Below are 19122 nucleotides of genomic sequence, written 5' to 3'. Positions count from 1 at the left end.
TTTATAACCATCTCGAAGTTTAAATTATTTAAAAATTAAAAGTAAAAAAGTTGGGGCTGGCCCCTTGGCTGAGTGGTTAAGTTCGCGCGCTCCGCTGCAGGCGGCCCAGTGTTTCATTGGTTCGAATCCTGGGCGCAGACATGGCACTGCTCATCAAACCACACTGAGGCAGCGTCCCACATGCCACAACTAGAAGGACCCACAACGAAGAATATACAACTATGTACCAGGGGGCTTTGGGGAGAAAAAGGAAAAAAATAAAATCTTTAAAAATAAATAAATAAATAAAAGTAAAAAAGTTAATGAGTGAAAGTTAAGCAGTCATTTTTCCATAATTCCCTCTGAAAATAGAGAAGCCTCTCCCGAGCAGCTAAAATGACCTTTTTAGGAGCAGCCACAGTAGCTGGCGTTCCTCCCTCAACGTCTCAGCAGTGTTTGACGTGATCAGTAGTTACTCCTTCCTTGACGTTGTTTCCATTCCTGGTGGCCATGGCACCTGCTCTGCAGGGTCTCTCTTACCTTTCTGCATGTGCTTTTTCAGTTCCTTCACTGGCTTGTTCTTCTCTACAGAAAATTTAAGTCCTTCGCTGCTCTAGCCTGAGGGCTTTTTTCTTCTTACTATACCACTGCTATTCGATACGGTGGCCACTAGCCACATTTGGCGATTTAAATTCAAATTAATTACAAATAAGTAAAATTTAAACTGTAGTTCCTTGGTTCCTCTAGCCACATTTCAAGTGCTTGATTGCTCTGTGTGGTGTTAGTGGCTACCGTGTTGGACAGCATAGGTGAAGAACAATTCTGTCACCACAGAAAGTGATGTCGGACACAGGTTGAACACAGGCAATGCTCTGCACATCACGTTGCGACACATAATTAGGGCACGGTGTCTGGTGGCCCCACTCCTGGTGATGACAAGATCCCTCGGTTGTACAGGCAGTGTCGGCTCCACACTGTAAAGTTCTCCATCAACCTTTCACCTAGTAGTAGTTTTATGAAGAAGAAGATTAGCGCTGAGCCAACATCCATGCCCATCTCCCTCCACCCTGTATGTGGGACGCCCACCACAGCATGGCTTGATAAGCAGTGCGTAGGTCTGCACCCAGGATCCAAACCGGTGAACCCTGGGTCACCAAAGTGGAATGTGCAAACTTAACTGCTCTGCCACCGAACCGGCCCCTCACCTAATAGTTTTATTCCTTGAAGATCTTTGCCTGAAACATTTGTTTCACTCCTTTTTAAAAAAAAATACAAATGTAATTGTTCAAGTCTTCATTCTGTTTATCTTTCTGTATCTGTGCATTTAGATCTGAGCTCATTTTTGATAGCTACGCAATATTCTATGGAATGTATATATTATAAAGTACCATGATTTAATTTTGCTGGAACGGTACATGTTCTTAAGTATGTGATAGATAATTTTAATTGCACATCCTTTCGTTCTCTTTCAGATGAGCAGAAGGCCTTTTCTTCTTTCCGGACATTGAAAAATAATAGCGTGTACACTGAGTCTTGTGAGGATTTGAGAAAAGATCAGCATAGCCCATCCTATCAGCAGATAAGCTGTATTGATAGTGTTATCAGGTAGGAGACGCAAGTTTTGATAGCATATTAGTTTTTCCAGAAGCATGCATTGTCACTGTGGAGCCTTCGTATCATGTTTGCTGGCCTTTGTGTCTTGATTTTTCACTATACATCAGTAGGTATTTCTGGAGCGCCTCCTGCATACAGTTCATAATATACTGAACATTTCGGGGCATGCCTCCTTTCTTGGGAGCAGCTATAGTATAGTTGAGAGGACAAGAGCTACTCTTGTCAAAATTAAATAATGCAAGATTTGAAGATCAATTCAAGACCATAGCAAAAGAGATGTCACAGTCCAGCGATTCAGGCTGGGATGGTCACATCAAAGAAGAAAGTGCAAGGTACCCCAAATAGAAGTGGTGTGAGAGAAGCAGAAAGGTGCCAAATGGCAGTTGGGGGACAGGCAGGAATAGTGACCCCCTTATGTTATTGCAGATACCTGAAGAGCTACAACATTCCAGCTTTGAAAAGAAAGTGTATATCCTGTGCAAACACAACTTCTTCATCCTCAGAAGAAGACAGAGAAAACCACCAGGCAGATGATGTCCAAGCATCGCAAGGTAACAGGAATGCCCTTCACTCTTTGATAAAAAGACTTAATTTGTACGAAGCCACTCCCTTCTCTCTGTCTCTGTTTCATTTTTTTGTCTGTAATTATCTCATAGGAATCACAAATAATCCTGGTTTCATCTTGCCTCTTTATGGCCAGTAGGTTTTAATTTTCCAGTTATAAATGTCTGTAAACTGTGAGTGTTTAATATAAATTTCCTGCTGGGGATTTTTCTTTTCACTGTCAGTTTCTCTTATATTACCAGCTGTTTCTCAGATCCCAGCCGTACCTAAATCAGAAATGCCCACCAGTGGACGGTGCACAGATGCTGAAGCGGGAGCTCCCCAGACCCTGTCCGCGGTGGCGCTGGGCCTGGGCTCTGGCATCAGCCAGTGCAGTTACAGCAGTGCCATCGTCCACGTCCCACCCCTAGAGTCAGGTACCACATTTACCATTTACTTTAAAATGCACGCACCGTTAAGTATGCTGTCACGAGAAAACAAAAGTCAGTAATATCATTTACTTAGTTTTAACTCCTAAATTGTACTTTTTCCTTGAATTCAGTTAGAGTATTTTGGAAATATTTTTATATTGGTTACGTAGTTTGGACTGTATTTCTTAGTTATGTCATTTGCCCATCAAATCAGCTGATACACCTAGAGCGCTTAGCACCTGGTGTGTGGGAGGAAGCCCCCCTGCTGTTAGCAAGTAGCAGTGCAGGTGTCGAGGGGCTGCGTTAGGTCACTTTGCTGCTGACCTGGAAAGAAGGTGTCTGTTTCGAACTTTGGCTGTAGTTGTGATTAGATGGATCATATATATGTTCAGATGTTTGTATTGGTCTGATAGCAGTGAGAATAGGGTGTTTAAAACTCTCTTCCTTTAATGGCATAATGACTTGGTAAATTACTCTGATGTCTTCTTATCCCTTTTTACTGCTTTCTATCCTTTTGACTTTTTTGTTACTCATCACAATTTGGTGGATGAAGAAATGGTGACATATATGTTAAGTGAGGTTTTTGGATTATCTCATTTATCTTTGCTAGTGTTCAGAGGTCCGTTAGTTAACACGTGTTGATCGGTTTCTGTGTGCCATTCCCTGTCCTTGCTTCTTCATAGGAATTAACTCGCTTCAGCCTCGCAATAGCCCTTTGAGATGGAGAGTTGGCAGGTGGGCTGTGGACTGTGGGAAAAGACCAGAGACACAACTGTTGTGAGGTTGGGTTATGTTTCTAACTGGGCAGAGATGGGGTTTTATTGGGAGTGAGCTGGTCACTCAGGACAAGAGCAGATGCATATTTTTTAGTGTACCTTTTCTTAGTACTTTGGATTTCTTTGTGGGCACGTAGCTGCCAATGACACAGCCCATGCAAGGTGGGGTCTCACCTAGTACGGAAAACTCTTTTTTGACTAACCATTATACTTGTTACACTTTGGTCTTATATTACTATTTTGAAAGAATTTATACTAAAATCTATATGCTTTCGTTTAAGGAATATTTACTGATAATCGTTTCTCCTGATCTTAAACTAGTCTCAGCATCTGCAAGGTGACATCTTTATTCCAAGAAGAGAAAGCAGAATCAGAGCCCTGATGTTCTTAAACTGTATCTCTGTCTTTTGCTTTCTGGAAAGCCCAAGTTCCTCCAGTTTACACCCTGACTCTAATAGTAAGTTGGGTCTAAGGACCATGACCACAAGTGCATTTTATAACTGAAAGTTATTATCTCCTTTTTATAAATGGAACAATTAAGGCACAAACAGGTTAAGTAACGTAACTTGCCCGAAGTCACAGCAAATGAGTGGCAGAAACTCAAACATTGACAGTTGTCTCCAGAAAACATTGCCATCATAGATGTTTTTGAACCTATGGCAAGATCTAATTAAGATGGAGTGTGAGATGCAAACATTAGCTAAAAATCCAAGAGATAAAGTAAAACGTAATTTTTAAAAATAATCTAAAAGAGCAGGAAAGGAGGAATAGAGCAACAACAAGAACAACTGAAAAACAGGGAACATATCAAATTGATAAAATAAAAGCTCTAAACCCAACTATATCAATAATTACATGAAATAGACTAAACACTCCAATAAAAAGGAAGAAATGGTCAGAACAGATTTAAAAAGTCAAGATCCAACTATGTGCTGTCTGCAAAGTACAATTTAAATATAAATTCACAAGTGGGTTGAGAATAATGGACAAGAAGGATGCACAACCCAAATAATAAGTATGAAAAGGCTGGAGCACCTGTGTTAGTGAAATAGACTTCAAGACAGTCTTACCAGAGACATTTCCTAATGATAACATGTCAATTCATCAGGAAGACATAACCGTAAATGTGTATTTGCTAATTACAGAGCTTGAAAGATATGAAGCAAAAATGGAAAGAGTTGAAGAGAGAAATAAACATTCTGTAATCATAGTTGAAGAATTAACACCCTGTCTCTGCAATTGATAAAACATCTAAACAAAAAATGAGTAAAGAGGGGCCAGCCCCATGGCCGAGTGGTTAAGTTTGCGTGCTGTGCTGCGGCAGCCCAGGGTTTCACTAGTTTGGATCCTGGGTGTGGACATGGCACCATTCATCAGGCCATGCTGAGGCGCATCCCGCATGCCACAGCTAGAAGGACCCACCACTAAAAAATATACAGCTATGTGCCGGGGGGCTTTGGGGAGAAAAAGGAAAAATAAAATCGTTAAAAAAAAATGAGTAAAGAAATAGATGATCTGAACAGTGCTCTCAGCTGCCTTGACCTAATTGATGCTCAGATAACACAGTGCCCAACAGCTGTGTGATACACGTGTTTCTCAAGTGCACACGATGTGCTCACTGAGACAGAACACGTGTCAGGCTGTAATATCAGTCTCAAGTTTAACATAAGTGATGTTGTACAAACGATGCTCTTTGGCTAGAGTTAATTCAGTTAGAAATCAATTAAACTAAGACGTTTAAACCCAAACGCTTAGAAACTAAACAACATATTTCTAAATAATCCATGAGTAAAAGAAGTAGTCACAAAGAATGTTAGAAGATTTCTAATATTCAAAATCAGTAATAATGAAAGTACAGCATACTGGAATTTTGGGGATGCATTTAAAATGGGGCTTGTAAGGATATTAGTGAATTGAAATGCTAATGTTAGAGAAGAAATGTCTCAAATCATTGATCTAAAGTTCCAGTTTAAGAAGCCAGCAAAAAAAAGAGCAAAGTAAACCTAGGTAGAAGGAAGGAAGTAATAAAGATAAAAGCAGAAATCAACCAAATAGAAAACAGACAATACAGAAAATTAAAGCTGAAAGTTGGTTCCCTGAAAAGATGAACAAAATTAATGAACCCTGTGTGCCAGTACCCCACCATTCTGATTCCGGTAGCTTTCTAGGAAGTCTTGAAATCAGGGAGTGCAAGTCTTCCAACTTTCTTGCATGAACCTGGTATATCTATCCGTTTATTTAGGTGTTCTTTAATTTCTCACAGCAACATCTTGTAGTCTTCAGTGTACAGATCGTGCATGTCTTTTGTCAGTTTTATCCCTGAGTATTTTATATTATAAATAGGATTGTTTTTTAGTGTCCATTTCCAGTTGTTCGTTGCTAGGATATAGAGATATAATTGATTTTTGTATATTAATCGTTTTCCTACAGCTTCGCTAAACTCACGTGTTAGTTCTAATAACTGTAGCTGCCATAGGACTTTGTATATGTGCGATCATGTCTGTGGAAGTCAGTTTTACGTCTTCCTTTCCAATCTGGATCTTTTTCATCTATTTTCTTGTCTTATTGAACTGACTAGAACCGCCAGTAAACATTGAATAGAAGTTGTAGGAGCAGCTATAGCCTGTGTTTTTCCTGATCTTGGAGGGAAAACATTAATTATGTGAGCTCTAGGTTTTTTAGAGACCCTTTATCAAATTGAGGAAGTTCCTGTCTATTTCTAATTTCCTGAGAATTTTTTTTTAAATCAGAAGTGGACACTGGATTTTGTCAAATCTCTCTGCATCTATTGAGATAATCATAATATTTTTATTTTTAAGTTTCTTTTTCAGTTTGAATTACAGTTGACTTTTAAGTGTTAAAATATGTTTGCATTCCTGGGATAAACCCCACTTGGTCATAATGTATTATCCTTTTATTTTAAAGATTGGCACCTGAGCTGGCAACTGTTGCCAATCTTTTTTTTTTTCCTGCTTTATCGCCCCAAACTCCTCCCCTCCCCCCCGTACATGTTTGTCTATCTTAGTTGCAGATCCTTCTAGTTGTAGCATGTGGGACGCCACCTCAACACTGCCTGACAGACAGTGCCATGTCTGCGCCCAGGATCCGAACCGGTGAGACCCTGGGCCACTGCAGCAGAGCGCACAAACTTAACCACTCGGCCGTGGGGCTGGCCCCTCTATTATCCTTTTTATATATTGAATTCATTTTGCTAAAATTTTCGTAAGAATTTCTAGATCTGTGTTTATGAGGACTATGGTGTCCAGCTTTGTCTCTTCTTATAATGACTTGGTCTGGTTTTGGTATCAGGATAACCCTGGCCTCATAGCATGAATTGGGAAGTGTTTTCGCCTCTTCAGTTTTCTAGAAGAGTTTATGTAGAGTTGGTATTATTTCCTCCTTAAATATTTGCTCAGACTCACTGGTGAAGCTATCTGGGCTTAGAGTTTTCTTGGTGAAGTTTTTAGTTACAAATTCAATTTCTTCAATAGATACAGGGCTGGTCAGGCTTTCTACTTCTTGTTGAGTGAACTTTGTTAGTTTGTGTCTTTCAAAGGATTGGTCTGTTTTGTCCAAGTTGTCAAATATATTGGAATAAAGTTCGTAACATTCCCTTATTCTTTTGATATCTGTAGGATCTTTAGTGATATTCCCTCTGTCACTTCTGAAATTGGTAACTGTGTCTTCTCTTTTTTTCCTGATAGTCTGGCTAAAGTTTGATCAATTTTATTGTTCTTTTCAAAGAACTAGCTTATGATTTCATTGATTTTTCTCTACTTACTGTTTTTCTGTTTTCTACTTCACTAATGTCTACTCTGATCTTTATTATTTCCTTTCTTCTGCTTACTTTTGTTTTATCTTGCTCGTCTTTTTCCAGTTTCTTAAGATGGAAGCTGAAGCCATTGATTTCAGACATTTTTCTTTCCTAATGGATTTTAATATAAATTTTCCTTTTACCCTTAGCTGCATCCCACACTTTTTTATACATTGTGTTTCGTTTTCATTGTGTTCAAACACTGCCTAATATGCCTTTTGATGTCTTCTTTGAAATCATTTATTTTATCAAATATCTATATATATGTTATCATATATTGTTTAATTATCACATATTTGGGGATTTTCCAAATCTATTTATGTTATTGATTTCTAATTTAATCCCATTGTGGTCAGAGAAAATTAAAAAATTCTTTTATATTTACTGACACTTGTTTTATGGTCTGTGATATGGTCTATCTTAAATGTTCTGTATGCACTTGAAAAAAATGTGTTCTGCTGCTATTGGGTTGAATGTTCCATCAGTGTAAATTAGGTCAGGTTGATTGGTAGTCTGTTCAGGTCGTCTCTATCTTGCTAATTTGCTGAGCGCTTGTTCTACCTCAAAAGGAGTGTTGAGTCTCTGACCGTACTTGTGGGTTTGTCTGGTTTTCCTTGCAGTTCTCTGGGTTTTTGCTTCATGTGTTTTGAAGCTCTATTTTGTGCATAAATGATTAGGATTGTTATGTTCTCTTGATGAATTTCCCTTTTATCATTTTGAAATGACCTTCTTTATCCCTTGTGTATTCTTTGCTCTAAAATATACTTTGTCTTATATTAATATTTTCTCTCCAGTTTTTTTTGGATTAGTGTTAGCAGGTTATATCTTTTTCCACCTTTTACTTTTAGCCTATGTATGTCTTTATATTTAGAGCGGGCTCTATTTTATGGTTGCTTTAGAGTTTAAGGTGTGGATATTTAGTTTTTCACAGTCTATGTTCTAGAGATATTATACCACTTCACGTGAGGTATAAAAACCTTACAATACCGTCTTGCATTAACCCCCCTGAACTTTGTAGGTTGGCGTATATTGTACTTCTGTGTATAAGTCCCATGCTACGTTGTTATTTTTCTCAGTTAAGTAGTTATCTTTTAAAGAGATTTAAATATTTATCCATGTAGTTATCTCTGCCAGGGCTTTTCATTCCTTTCTGTAGATCCACCTGGTATCATTCTCCTTCTGCCTGCAGGAGTTCCTTTCCCACCTCTTGTAGTATGGGTCTAACTGGTGATGAATTCTTTCAGTTTTTGTGTGTCTGAAAATGTCTTCATGTCACTTTTATGTTTTAAAGATATTTTAGCAGAGCGTGGAATTCTAGGTTGACAGTTTTATTTGTCAGTGCTTTAAGGATGTGCTCCACTGTCTTCTCGTTTGCATCATTTCTGACAGGAAGTCTCCTGTCCTCCTTCATGTGCGTGAGCAGGTCTCTGGATGCTGGTAAGATTTACTCGCCATCACTGATGTGAACAGTTTAATGATGACGTGCCGAGGTGTGGTGTCCGTGTTTCTTGTGCTTGGAGTTCCCTGTGCTTCTTGGATTTATAGGTTTATAGTCTCCATCAAATCAGAAAATTTTCTTCCCGTTTTTTTCTCTCTTTTCTGTCTCTCCTTTTTCTGGGACTCCAGTTACATGTATACAGCTTGCTTGAACAGTCCACTGCTGGTCTGTTTGTTTGTTTTTCTCTAAGTTTCACTTTGGATAGTCTCTATTGCTGTGTCTCAAAGTTCACTAATATTTTCTCTTGCAATATCTAACCTGTTGTTATTTCCATTCAGTGTATGTTCCATCTGACATATTGTAGTTTTCACTTCCAGAAGTTCTATTTGGGTCTTTTTTGTTGTTTTACATCTTCCGTGTAACCTTCCCTCTAGCTATATGGAATACAATATAATAACTGTTATTGTCCCTGTCTGCTAATTCTGCCATCTCTGCCAGCCCTGGGTTGGTTTTTCTTGGTTAATTTTTCTCCTTATTGTGGGTTGTATTCTCTTGCTTCCTTGCATGCCTAGTAATTTTTGATTGGATGCCAGATGTTGTGAATGGTGCTGAATGTTTTTGTGTTCCTATAGATAATTGTTGAGTTTTGTTCTGAGACACAGTTAAGTTACATGGAAACTGATGGACCGTCTCAGACTTTGCTTTTAAAATTTTGGGGGGCAGGGCCAGAGCAGTGTGTAGTGTAGGCCTAATTATTCTCTGTTACTGAGGCAGCATCCTTCCAAGTACTCTGCCCAGTGCCCCATGAACTAGGAGATTTTCTAGTCTGGCTGATAGGAACAAGCACTCTTCTCTACCTGTGGGAGCTTTGGTGTTGTTCCCTCGAATCCGTTCTGGTGGTGGGGACCCTCTGGGGGTTCTCTGCAGCTCCCTGGGTCCTCTGTTTCTGCAGCTTCTCTCCAGCATTTGTCCCTGATGCTGGGGACCCTCCAGGGGTTCTCTGCTGCTCCCTGGGTCCTCTGTCTCTGCAGCTCCTCTCCAGCATTTGTCCCTGATGCTGGGGACCCTCTGGGGGTTCTCTGCAGCTCTCTGGGTCCTCTGTCTGTGCAGCTCCTCTCCAGCACTCGTCCCTGATGCTGGGGACCCTCCGGGGGTTCTCTGCAGCTCCCTGGGTTGTCTGTCTGTGCAGCTCCTCTCCAGCACTTGTCCCTGATGCTGGGGACCCTCTGGCGGTTCTCTGCAGCTCCCTGGGTCCTCTGTCTCTGCAGCTCCTCTCCAGCACTCATCCCTGAAGACTGGCCACCTGGGTCTCCCCAGACTCTTGGCTCTGTCTTCTCTCAGGGGGCTCACCAGGCTCCACCTGGTTTCCCCACCTCACTCCGTGGAAACTCCCTCAAAGCTGGAGCTGGGCAGTCCCAGGGCTCACTTCATTTGTCTGACCCTCAGGAGTCACTCTCCTTCATTACCTGATGTTCAGTGTCTTGAAACTTGTTTCCTATGTTTTGTCCATCTTTTAGTTGTTTCAGGCAGGAAGGTAAATCTCGTGCCTTTTCCTGCGTCTTGGCCAGAGTCAGAAGTCCCACGTGTGCTGTGCTGCTTTAGCCACGTCCGAGCCCACTTCTGAGGTGGAGGGGGCCCACCCACCACACGCCCTGGTGCTGCACCGCGGGGCAGGGGTGGAGTGCATGGTGGGGAACCCCCCGTGACCACCATAAAGTCTCTCGTACTCGGAAGAAGTAATTTTTTAGGGCTAGCGATACGTAGTGCGGTGCTCTCTCGTGCCTCTGGGCAGCGCAGCTGCAGCTCCCGCTCAGGCCCACGATCACGAGGGTGAACAACTGACACACTTACAACCATCTGTACCCAGACAGCCGTTGTGTTGTTCACTGTCAGCACAGTGTGCAGTAAGTTACAAGACGTTCAACATGTTGTGATGAAATAGGCTTTGTGTGAGATGGTTTTGCCCAGCTGCGGGCTACTGTCAGGGTTCTGAGCGTGCGTAAAGCAGGCGAGGCTGAGCTACAACGTTCAGTAGATTAGGTGTTTTAAGGGCATTTTCAACTTGCGATGTTTTCAGTTTATGATGGGTTTGTCAGGACATAACCCCATCATCAGGGAGAAAGACCTGTAATTGGTAGGAATTAAAATTAGATCTGCGTTTTTCCACCTCAGCAGAATTGACTCCGGCAGAGGATGCCCCCCAAGCGCTTGAGCCCTGGACCCTAAGCACCCACCCGGCTCCACTCACCTCGGAGGAACGTAGGCACGGGGGGCTCACACAGGCAGTCCTGTCAGCCCACACACAGAAGGAAGAGCAGAACTATGTTGATAAGTTCCGGGAAAAGATGCTGTCCTCACCCTACAGCTCCTATCTTCAGCAAGAAAGTGGAAGCAAAGCTCAATATTCACATGTTCAAGGTAGTTAAATTTTTAAAATATATTCCACTTATCTACATCACCACCAATTTTATAAATCTTACGTAAGTACTGGGGGAGAGAGAGAGTGAAGAATAGGAGTTTGACTTGTTAGAAACTGATGGAGAGAGGCTGAAATAAGTATCTTACAGCAACAGCTTTTATGCAGGATCTCATTCGTCTTTTTAGAGCTACTTTTTGCCATCCCTGTAGTAGACGCAGTTGCTGTTGGCAAGTGTTTATTCGTTTGTAATCTACTTACAATAAGCTGTAAATGGCGTCTTTCTCTTCTTTTGGGGGCTTGGTTTTCCATAATGTGCCTCCCTCTGTGTCCTGTCAGGAGATTCGACTTCCAGGCAGACCCGGTCAGCCGGTTGCCGGAAGGGGAAGCACAAGTGGAAGAAGCTGCCTGTGCCGTCAGATGGCAGAAGCTCCAAGGACACCTTCTGTCCCCACTGCAGAGGAGAGGTCCAGAACGTTCAGCCCCGCTGCCCCGCCCCTGCCTTGCCTCCTCCCGCCACCGGCCTGTCCTTCCCAGCTGCAGTGATGGTTCCTGGCCAGGCCCCTTATCTCATACCAGCTTTTCCCCTCCCAGCCGTGAGCCCTCTGGGAAGAGAACACACAGCATCGGGTGCTGCACTGGAGTGTCTCCCTAAGCCGCTTCTGTCCAGCGGCTCACAGTCTGTTTCAGCTCTCCCTTCTCCTCACTTAGACACTTTCTTGACCATTTTCCTGCATGACCCCCCTATGTGTCCTCTGTTGTCACCATCATTCTCCCCATATCCACTTTTGGGAGCAACAGGCTTTTCTGAAATACCATCCTCAGTATCAGCAATGGCTCCAAACCTGGAACCACCGTCTTCAGTCGTCAGCCAAAGGAGAGATGAGGAGAAATGGGAGACACAGAGTGAAGAGCACCCGTTCCTTAGCTCAAGGAGCAGCTCCCCACTGCAGCTAGACTTACTGCAGGAAGCCCTGCCCAGATCCTGGGAGTCTTCAGACCCGACGAGAAGGGATGTTTGCCCAGAAGCTGAGTATGTAAGTGATGCTGTCTTTCAACACACGAGTGAGAAAGCAAATGTAGGTCCTCTGACTGAAATTAGGGCCCTTTCCCTGGGCTCCACACTGATGGCCTAGGTGGACGGTCCGCATTCCAGATGTGGCTGAGACTAAGCGTTGTTCTGCAGAAACGTGCGGTCTGTCTGCAGTCTATTCATTTAGGAAGCAGAGGGAAGGAATCTGCTATGTTCTAGTTTCTTAGATACTTTGTGAGGTTTTTCCCAAAGTGCTATCTTCAAATTTTCTGTGTGAATTGGGCTTTCCCCTCTTTAAAATTTGATATCTAGGTATTAAACGTAACATGTTTGTTGCCTATAAAATATATTTTCTTACAACTGAGGGTATAGTCTGGTAAGACAGGAATAAACCATACTGACAAGACGTGAATTTAGCAATTTTACCTTTTCAGATGTGGTTGTAGGACAACAGATGTGTATGGAGGGGAGAGGAGCCATTTGTTGTCATTTATCAGTAAAGCAGGCAGTTTCTAGTTTCACGCTTACACATATCATTTTCAAAAATGAAAATTTGGGGGTCACTTGTCTTTAAGTTTTTACCCCTTTACCTAAAAAGACACTTTCAGATTTGTTTATCAGGTTAAACTTTGGAATATGATGTCCTATATTTAGCTATAGGATCCAAGACAGTGAATATTTACACAAAGTTTTTCTTCCATCTTCCCTTCAAGGTATAATACCCTTTTTAATAGATGTTCAAAATCTGATGATCCAAATCAAGAAAATATGCTCAATTTTGAAAGCCTGATATTCGTGCACTTGCTAGAAATGTAATGCAAGGCAGTGGTCCCAGTGAGCAAAGCCTGGGCCATGCAGTGAGACATGGGTTCAAGTCCCACCCTGTCACCTGGTGGGGAGTGGCTTAGCCAACTCATTAACCCTTCTTTCCTTTGCTTCCTTATTTGAGAAGTGGAAAGATTGATACTTCATCCTCATTCTGAGGTTAAACGGAGTAGTATTTGTGTAGTCCTCCTCTCCAGGCAAGATGAGCTCCAGGAGCAGGAGCTCTTTCTGTTCACTGTTATCTTCCTAGTGTTTGGAACAGTGCTCAGAACATATGGAATGTTCTAGATATGTTTTCTGAATGACAAAAAAATAATAATAATAAAACGCATACCTGTGTGGTGCCCAGAACATAGTGGGTGCTCAAAAAACTGTAATATCTTTGATGTTATAAAATGGACTCATTCCTGGGGACAGGCTGAAAATGTTTTACGTCTCAGTTGTACACGTACGTTTTTCTGTTTAACATGTAAAGTTGAAATCTGCCAGTTGTTTTGTAATATGGTGCTTGAGATGTTAAAATCTTCTCTTGCGTCCTTCCTTCTAGCAGAGTGTTACAGGCAGCAGTGGGAATAGCAACAGTCATTTTATGGCCGGTGAGCTGTCCATGGTGTTACTCCGCCAGGAGTCTCCGTCTGGAACTGGTTCTGCAGCATCAGGTAGTGGACCAAAAGAACCAGTTCTTCAGATTCTGCTGCCAGGAGATCAAAGTGTAATGGGCTGTCTGGTTTGGGCACTGAGGTGGGAGTAAAGTGTATTTTTTTTCTTTTTGCCTTTTGTAAGTTTTATTGGGATATATTTACAGATAGTAAAATTCACCAAATTTAGGTGTAAAAAACAAGAATTCTGACAAATGTCTATTGGTGTGACCACCACCACAATCACCACGTGGAACATTTCCATCACCCAGAAAAGCTCTCCTGTGACCCTTTGCAGTCAGTCCCCTGCCCTGATCCTCCAGCTCCTGGCAGCCCCTGACTTGCTTTCTGTCACTAGATTTGTTTCTTCTGTAAAGTCATATAAATGGGATCTCGGGTGTGCGGTCTTTTGTGTCGGGAGTCTTTCCCTCAGCGTAGAGCTGTAGAGATCCCTCCGTGCTGTGTGTGTCAGTAGTTCCTTTATTGCTGAGTAGAATTACACTGTGTGGATAGCCATTCACCACTTGATGGTTATTCATGGTTTCCGGTTTGAGGCTATTTGCATAATGATGCTGTGAACATGTGAGTCTTTTTGTGGACAAGTGTTTTCTTCTCTCTTGGGTAAATCCCTAGGAATGAAATTGCTAGGTGATGTGGTAAGTGTATGGTTAACTTTATAAGAAACTGCCAGACTTTTTTCCAAAGTGGCTGGCCTGTTTTGCATTCCTATCAGCAACATATGAGAGCTCCAATTTGCAGCACGTCCTGGCCAACACTGGGCATTGGCCACCATTTAAATTTTAGCCGTTCCAGTGGGTGTGTCGTGATACTTCATTGTGGTTTTAATTTGCATTTGCCTGTTGACTAATGGTGGTGAGTATCTTTTAATGTACTTATTTGCCATCATGTGTGTGCAAATCTCTTGCCCATTTTTGGGGGTAGGAGAGTTGTTAGTTTCTTATTGAATAGTAAGAGTTCTGTATATATTCTGGATACAAGTTCTTTATCAGATACTTGTTTTGCAAAAATCTCTTCCCTGTATGTGGCTTGCCTTTTCATTTTATTATCTTTTATTCTTATGTTGATTTTGAAGAACAAGTGTTTTTAAATTTTTTTGTATTTGAGTTCATAATAGTTTACATCATTGTGAAATTTCTGTTGTGCGTTATTTCTTGTCTGTCACCACATAGGTGCTCCCCTTCACTCCCTGTGCCCACACGCCACTCCCCTTTCCCTGTTAACGACTGAACTATTTTCTTTGTCCATGTGTTTGTTTATGTTCCACATATGAGTGAAATCATATGGTGTTTGTCTTTCTCTGTCTTGGCTTATTTTGCTTAGCATAATTCCCTCCAGGTCCATTCACGTTGTTGCAAATGGGATGATTTTGTCTTTTTTATGGCTGAGTAATATTCCATTATATATATATATACCACATCTTCTTTATCCAATCATCAGTCAGTGGGCACTTGGATTGTTTCCATGTCTTCGCTATTGTGACTAGTGCTGCAGTGAACATAGGGGTACATGTGTGACTTTAGATTGTTGATTTCAACTTGTTTGGGTAGATGCCCAGTAATAGGATAGCTGGGTCATATGTTAGTTCTCTTTTTAGTTTTTTGAGGAATCTCCATACTGTTTTCCATAGTAACTGCACCAGTTTGCACTCCCACCAGCAGTGTATGAGGGTTCCCTTTTCTCCACACCCTCCCCAACATTTGTTATTTTTAGTCTTATATATAATATATATATATATATAGTGATTATAGCCATTTTAACAGGCATAAAGTGGTATCTTAGTGTAGTTTTGATTTGCATTTCCCTGATGATTAGTGATGTTAAACATCTTTTCATGTGTTTATTGGCTACCTCTATATCTTCTTTGGAAAAATGTCTGTTCATATCCTCTCCCCATTTTTTGATCAGGCTGTTTGGTTTTTTGTTGTTCAGTTGTGTGAGTTCCTTATATATTATGGAGATGAACGCCTTATCGGATATATGATTTGCAAATATTTTACCCCAATTGTTGGGTTGTCTTTTTGTTTTGGTCCTAGTTTCTTTTGCTTTGCAGAAGCTCTTTAGTCTGATAAACTCCTACTTGTTTATTTTTTCTATTGTTTCCCTTGTCTGAGAAGACATGATATTCGAAAAGATCCTTTTAAGTTCGATGTCAAGGAGTGTATTACCTATATTATCTTCCAGGAGTTTTATGCTTTCAGGACTTATCTTCAAGTCTTTGATCCATTTTGAGTTTATTTTTGTGTATGGCATGAGATAATGGTCTACTTTCATTCTTTTGCATGTGGCTATCCAGTTTTCCCAACACCATTTATTGAAGAGAGTGTCTTTTCTCCATTGTATGTTCTTGGCACCTTCGTCGAAGATTAGCTGTCTGTAGATGTGTGGTTTTATTTCTGGGCTTTCAGTTCTGTTCCATTGATCCGTGCGCCTGTTTTTGTGCCAGTACCATGCTGTTTTGGTCACTATGGCTTTGTAGTACATTTTGAAATCAGGGATTGTGATACCTCCAACTTTGCTCTTGTTTCTCAGGATTGCTTTAGCAATTCGGGGTCTTTGGTTGCCCCATATGAATTTTAGGATTCTTTGTTCTATTTCCCTGAAGAATGTTATTGGGATTCTGATTGGGATTGCATTGAATCTGTAGATTGCTTTGGGTAGTATGGACATTTAACTATGTTTATTCTTCTAATCCATGAGCCAGGAATCTCCTTCCATCTCATTATGTCATTATTTCTTTCAATAATGTCTTACAGTTTTCATTGTATAAGTCCTTCACCTCCTTAGTTAAATTTATTCCTAGGTGTTTTATTCTTTTTGTTGCAATTGTAAATGGAACTATATTCTTGAGTTCTCTTTCTGTAAGTTCATTATTAAAGTACGGAAATGCAACTGATTTTTGTAAGTTGATTTTGTACCCCGCAAATTTACTGTAGTTGTTAATTATGTCTAATAGTTTTCTGATGGATTCTTTAGAGTTTTCTGTGTATAAGATCCTGTCACCTGCAAACAGTAAGAGTGTCACTGTTTCACTACCTATTTGGATTCCATTTATTCCTTTCTCTTGCCTAATTGCTCTGACCAAAGCCTTCAGTACTATGTTGAATAAGAATGATGATAGTGGGCATCCTTGTCTTGTTCCTGTTCTCAGAGGGATGGCGCTCAGTTTTTGCCCATTGAGTATGATGTTGGCTGTGGGTTTGTCATATATGGCCTTTATTATGTTGAGGTAATTTCCTTCTATTCCCATTTGGTTAAGAGTTTTTATCATATATGGCTGTTGGATCTCGTCAAGTACTTTCTCTGCATCTATTGAGATGATCATATGGATTTTATTCCTCAATTTGTTGATGTGGTGTAACACGTTGATTGATTTGCGGGTGTTGAACCATCCCTGTGTCCCTGGTATAAATCCCACTTGACCATGATGTATGATCTTTTTGATGTATTGTTGTATTCGAGTTGCCAATATTTTTGTTGAGGATTTTTGCATCTATGTTCATCAGCGATACTGGCCTGTAGTTTTCCTTTTTTGTGTTGTCCTTCTCAGGCTTTGGTATCAGAGTGATGTTGGCCTCATAGAATGTGTTAGGAAGCATTCCATCTTCCCTAATTTTTTGGAATAGCTTGAGAAGGATAGGTATTAAGTCCTCTCTGAAAGTTTGGTAGAATTCCCCAGGGAAACCATCTGGTCCTGGGCTTTTTTTCTTGGGGATGCTTTTGATTACTCTTTCAATCTCTTTACTTGTGATTGGTCTATTCAGATTCTCTGTTTCTTCTTGACTCAGCTTTGGGAGGTTGTAAGAGTCTAAGAATTTGTCCATTTCCTCCAGATTGTCCATTTTGTTAGCATATAGTTTTCCATAATATTCTCTTCTGTGGTATGTGTTGTTATTTCTCCTCTTTCATTTCTAATTTTATTTATCTGAGCTTTCTCTCTTTTTTCTTTGTAAGTCTGGCTAGGGATTTGTCAGTTTTATTTATTTTCTCAGAAAACTAGCTCTTTGTTTCATTGATCCTTTCTACTGCCTTTTTTGTTTCAATAGTATTTATTTCTGCTCTGATTTTTATTATTTCTCTCCTTCTCCTGACTTTGGGCTTTGTTTGTTCTTCTTTTTCTAATTCAGTTAGGTGTAGCTTGAGATTGCTTATTTGGGATTTGTCTTGTTTGTTAAGCTGAGCCTGTATTGCAATGAATTTCCCTCTTAATACAGCTTTTGCTGCATCCCATATGGATTGGTATGGTATGTTTTCATTTTCATTTGTCTCCAGATATTTTTTGATTTCTCCTTTAATTTCTTCTGTGCTCCATTTCTTGTTCAATAGCATGTTGTTTAGTCTCCACATCTTTGTCCCTTTTTCAGCTTTTTTCTTGTAATTAATTTCTAGCTTTATAGTGTTGTGATCGGAAAAGATGCTTGTTATTATTTCAATCTTCTTCAATTTATCGAGGCTTGCCTTGTTTCCCAACATGTGGTCTATCCTTGAGAATGTTGCAGGTGCACTTGAGAAGAATGTGTATTGTGCTGTTTTTGGATGGAGTGTTCTATATATGTCTATTAAGTCCAATTAGTCTACCTTTTCATTTAATTCTACTGTTTCCTTGTTGATTTTCTGTCTGGATGATCTATCTATTGATGTGAGTGGGGTGTTGAGGTCCCCTACTATTATTGTGTTATTATTAAAATCTTCTTTTAGATTTGTTAATAGTTGGTTTATGTACTTTGGTGCTCCTTTGTTGGGTGCATAGATATTTATAAGTCTTATTTCTTCTTGATGGAATGTCCCTTTGATCATCATATACTGCCCCTCCTTGTCTCTCTCTACCTGTCTTATTTTGAAGTCTACTTTGTCTGATGTAAGTATTGAAACACCTGCTTTCTTTTGTTTGCCATTAGCTTGGAGTATCGTCTTCCATCTCTTCACTCTGAGCGTGTGTTTGTTGTTGGAGCTGAGATGTGTTTCCTGGAGGCAGCATATTGTTGGATCTTGTTCTTTAATCCATCTCGGCTCTCTGTGTCTTTTTATTGGAGAATTCAACCCATTTACGTTTAGGGTGATTATTGATATGTGAGGGCTTAATGCTGCCATTTTATCACTCAGTTTCCGGTTCTCCTGCATTTCCTTTGTTTCTCAATCTGTGTATTTTGGTCTACCAGTTGAGTTATGTAGTTTTTGTGTTGTGTTTCTTTGTTTTCTCCTTATTTATTATTTGTGTCTCTGTTCTGCTTTTTTGTTTAGTGGTTACTATGAGGTTTGTATTCAAAATCTCATGGATAAGATAGTCCCTTTTCTGATGGCCTCTTATTTCCTTAGACTAAACTGATTCAGTCCCTTTCCTCTTCCCCTCCTAAGTTGTTTTTCTCACATCTTATTCCATCTTGTGTTATGAGTTTGTGGTTAAAATGACAAGATCATCTTTGTTTTTGGTGTTTCCTTCCCTTTGTCTTTAATGCTATACTTGAGTATTTGCTATCCTGCTCTGATTCTGTCTACCTATTTATCTCCTTACTCCATGCTTTGTAACCCCTTTCTCCCTCTTTTTTTTTTTTTTTTTTAGGTATCAGGGCCTTCTTGAGAATTTCTTGTAGGGGTGC

General features: G+C 40.5%; 1 protein-coding gene across 10 annotated transcripts in view; it reads left to right on the top strand.

The window, feature by feature from the left end:
• PER3 (period circadian regulator 3) overlaps window positions 1-19122 on the top strand; it is a 59462-nt gene that overhangs the window by 30238 nt on the left and 10102 nt on the right. For 4 of the 10 annotated variants that reach the window (XM_070511198.1, XM_070511200.1, XM_044769600.2 and 1 more), the window contains 6 exons: window positions 1452-1584; window positions 2020-2144; window positions 2400-2573; window positions 10768-11013; window positions 11351-12048; window positions 13417-13528. In XM_070511198.1, coding sequence (XP_070367299.1) covers window positions 1452-1584; window positions 2020-2144; window positions 2400-2573; window positions 10768-11013; window positions 11351-12048; window positions 13417-13528 — 1488 coding nt within the window. The remainder of the gene's footprint in view (window positions 1-1451; window positions 1585-2019; window positions 2145-2399; window positions 2574-10767; window positions 11014-11350; window positions 12049-13416; window positions 13529-19122) is intronic. The other 6 variants (XM_070511203.1, XM_070511201.1, XM_070511202.1 and 3 more) reach the window with 4 other exon arrangements.

The sequence above is a fragment of the Equus asinus genome, chromosome 5 (assembly GCF_041296235.1).
Source record: "Equus asinus isolate D_3611 breed Donkey chromosome 5, EquAss-T2T_v2, whole genome shotgun sequence".
Classification (NCBI taxonomy): domain Eukaryota; kingdom Metazoa; phylum Chordata; class Mammalia; order Perissodactyla; family Equidae; genus Equus; species Equus asinus.
This window is presented reverse-complemented; position numbering and strand designations above follow the sequence as displayed.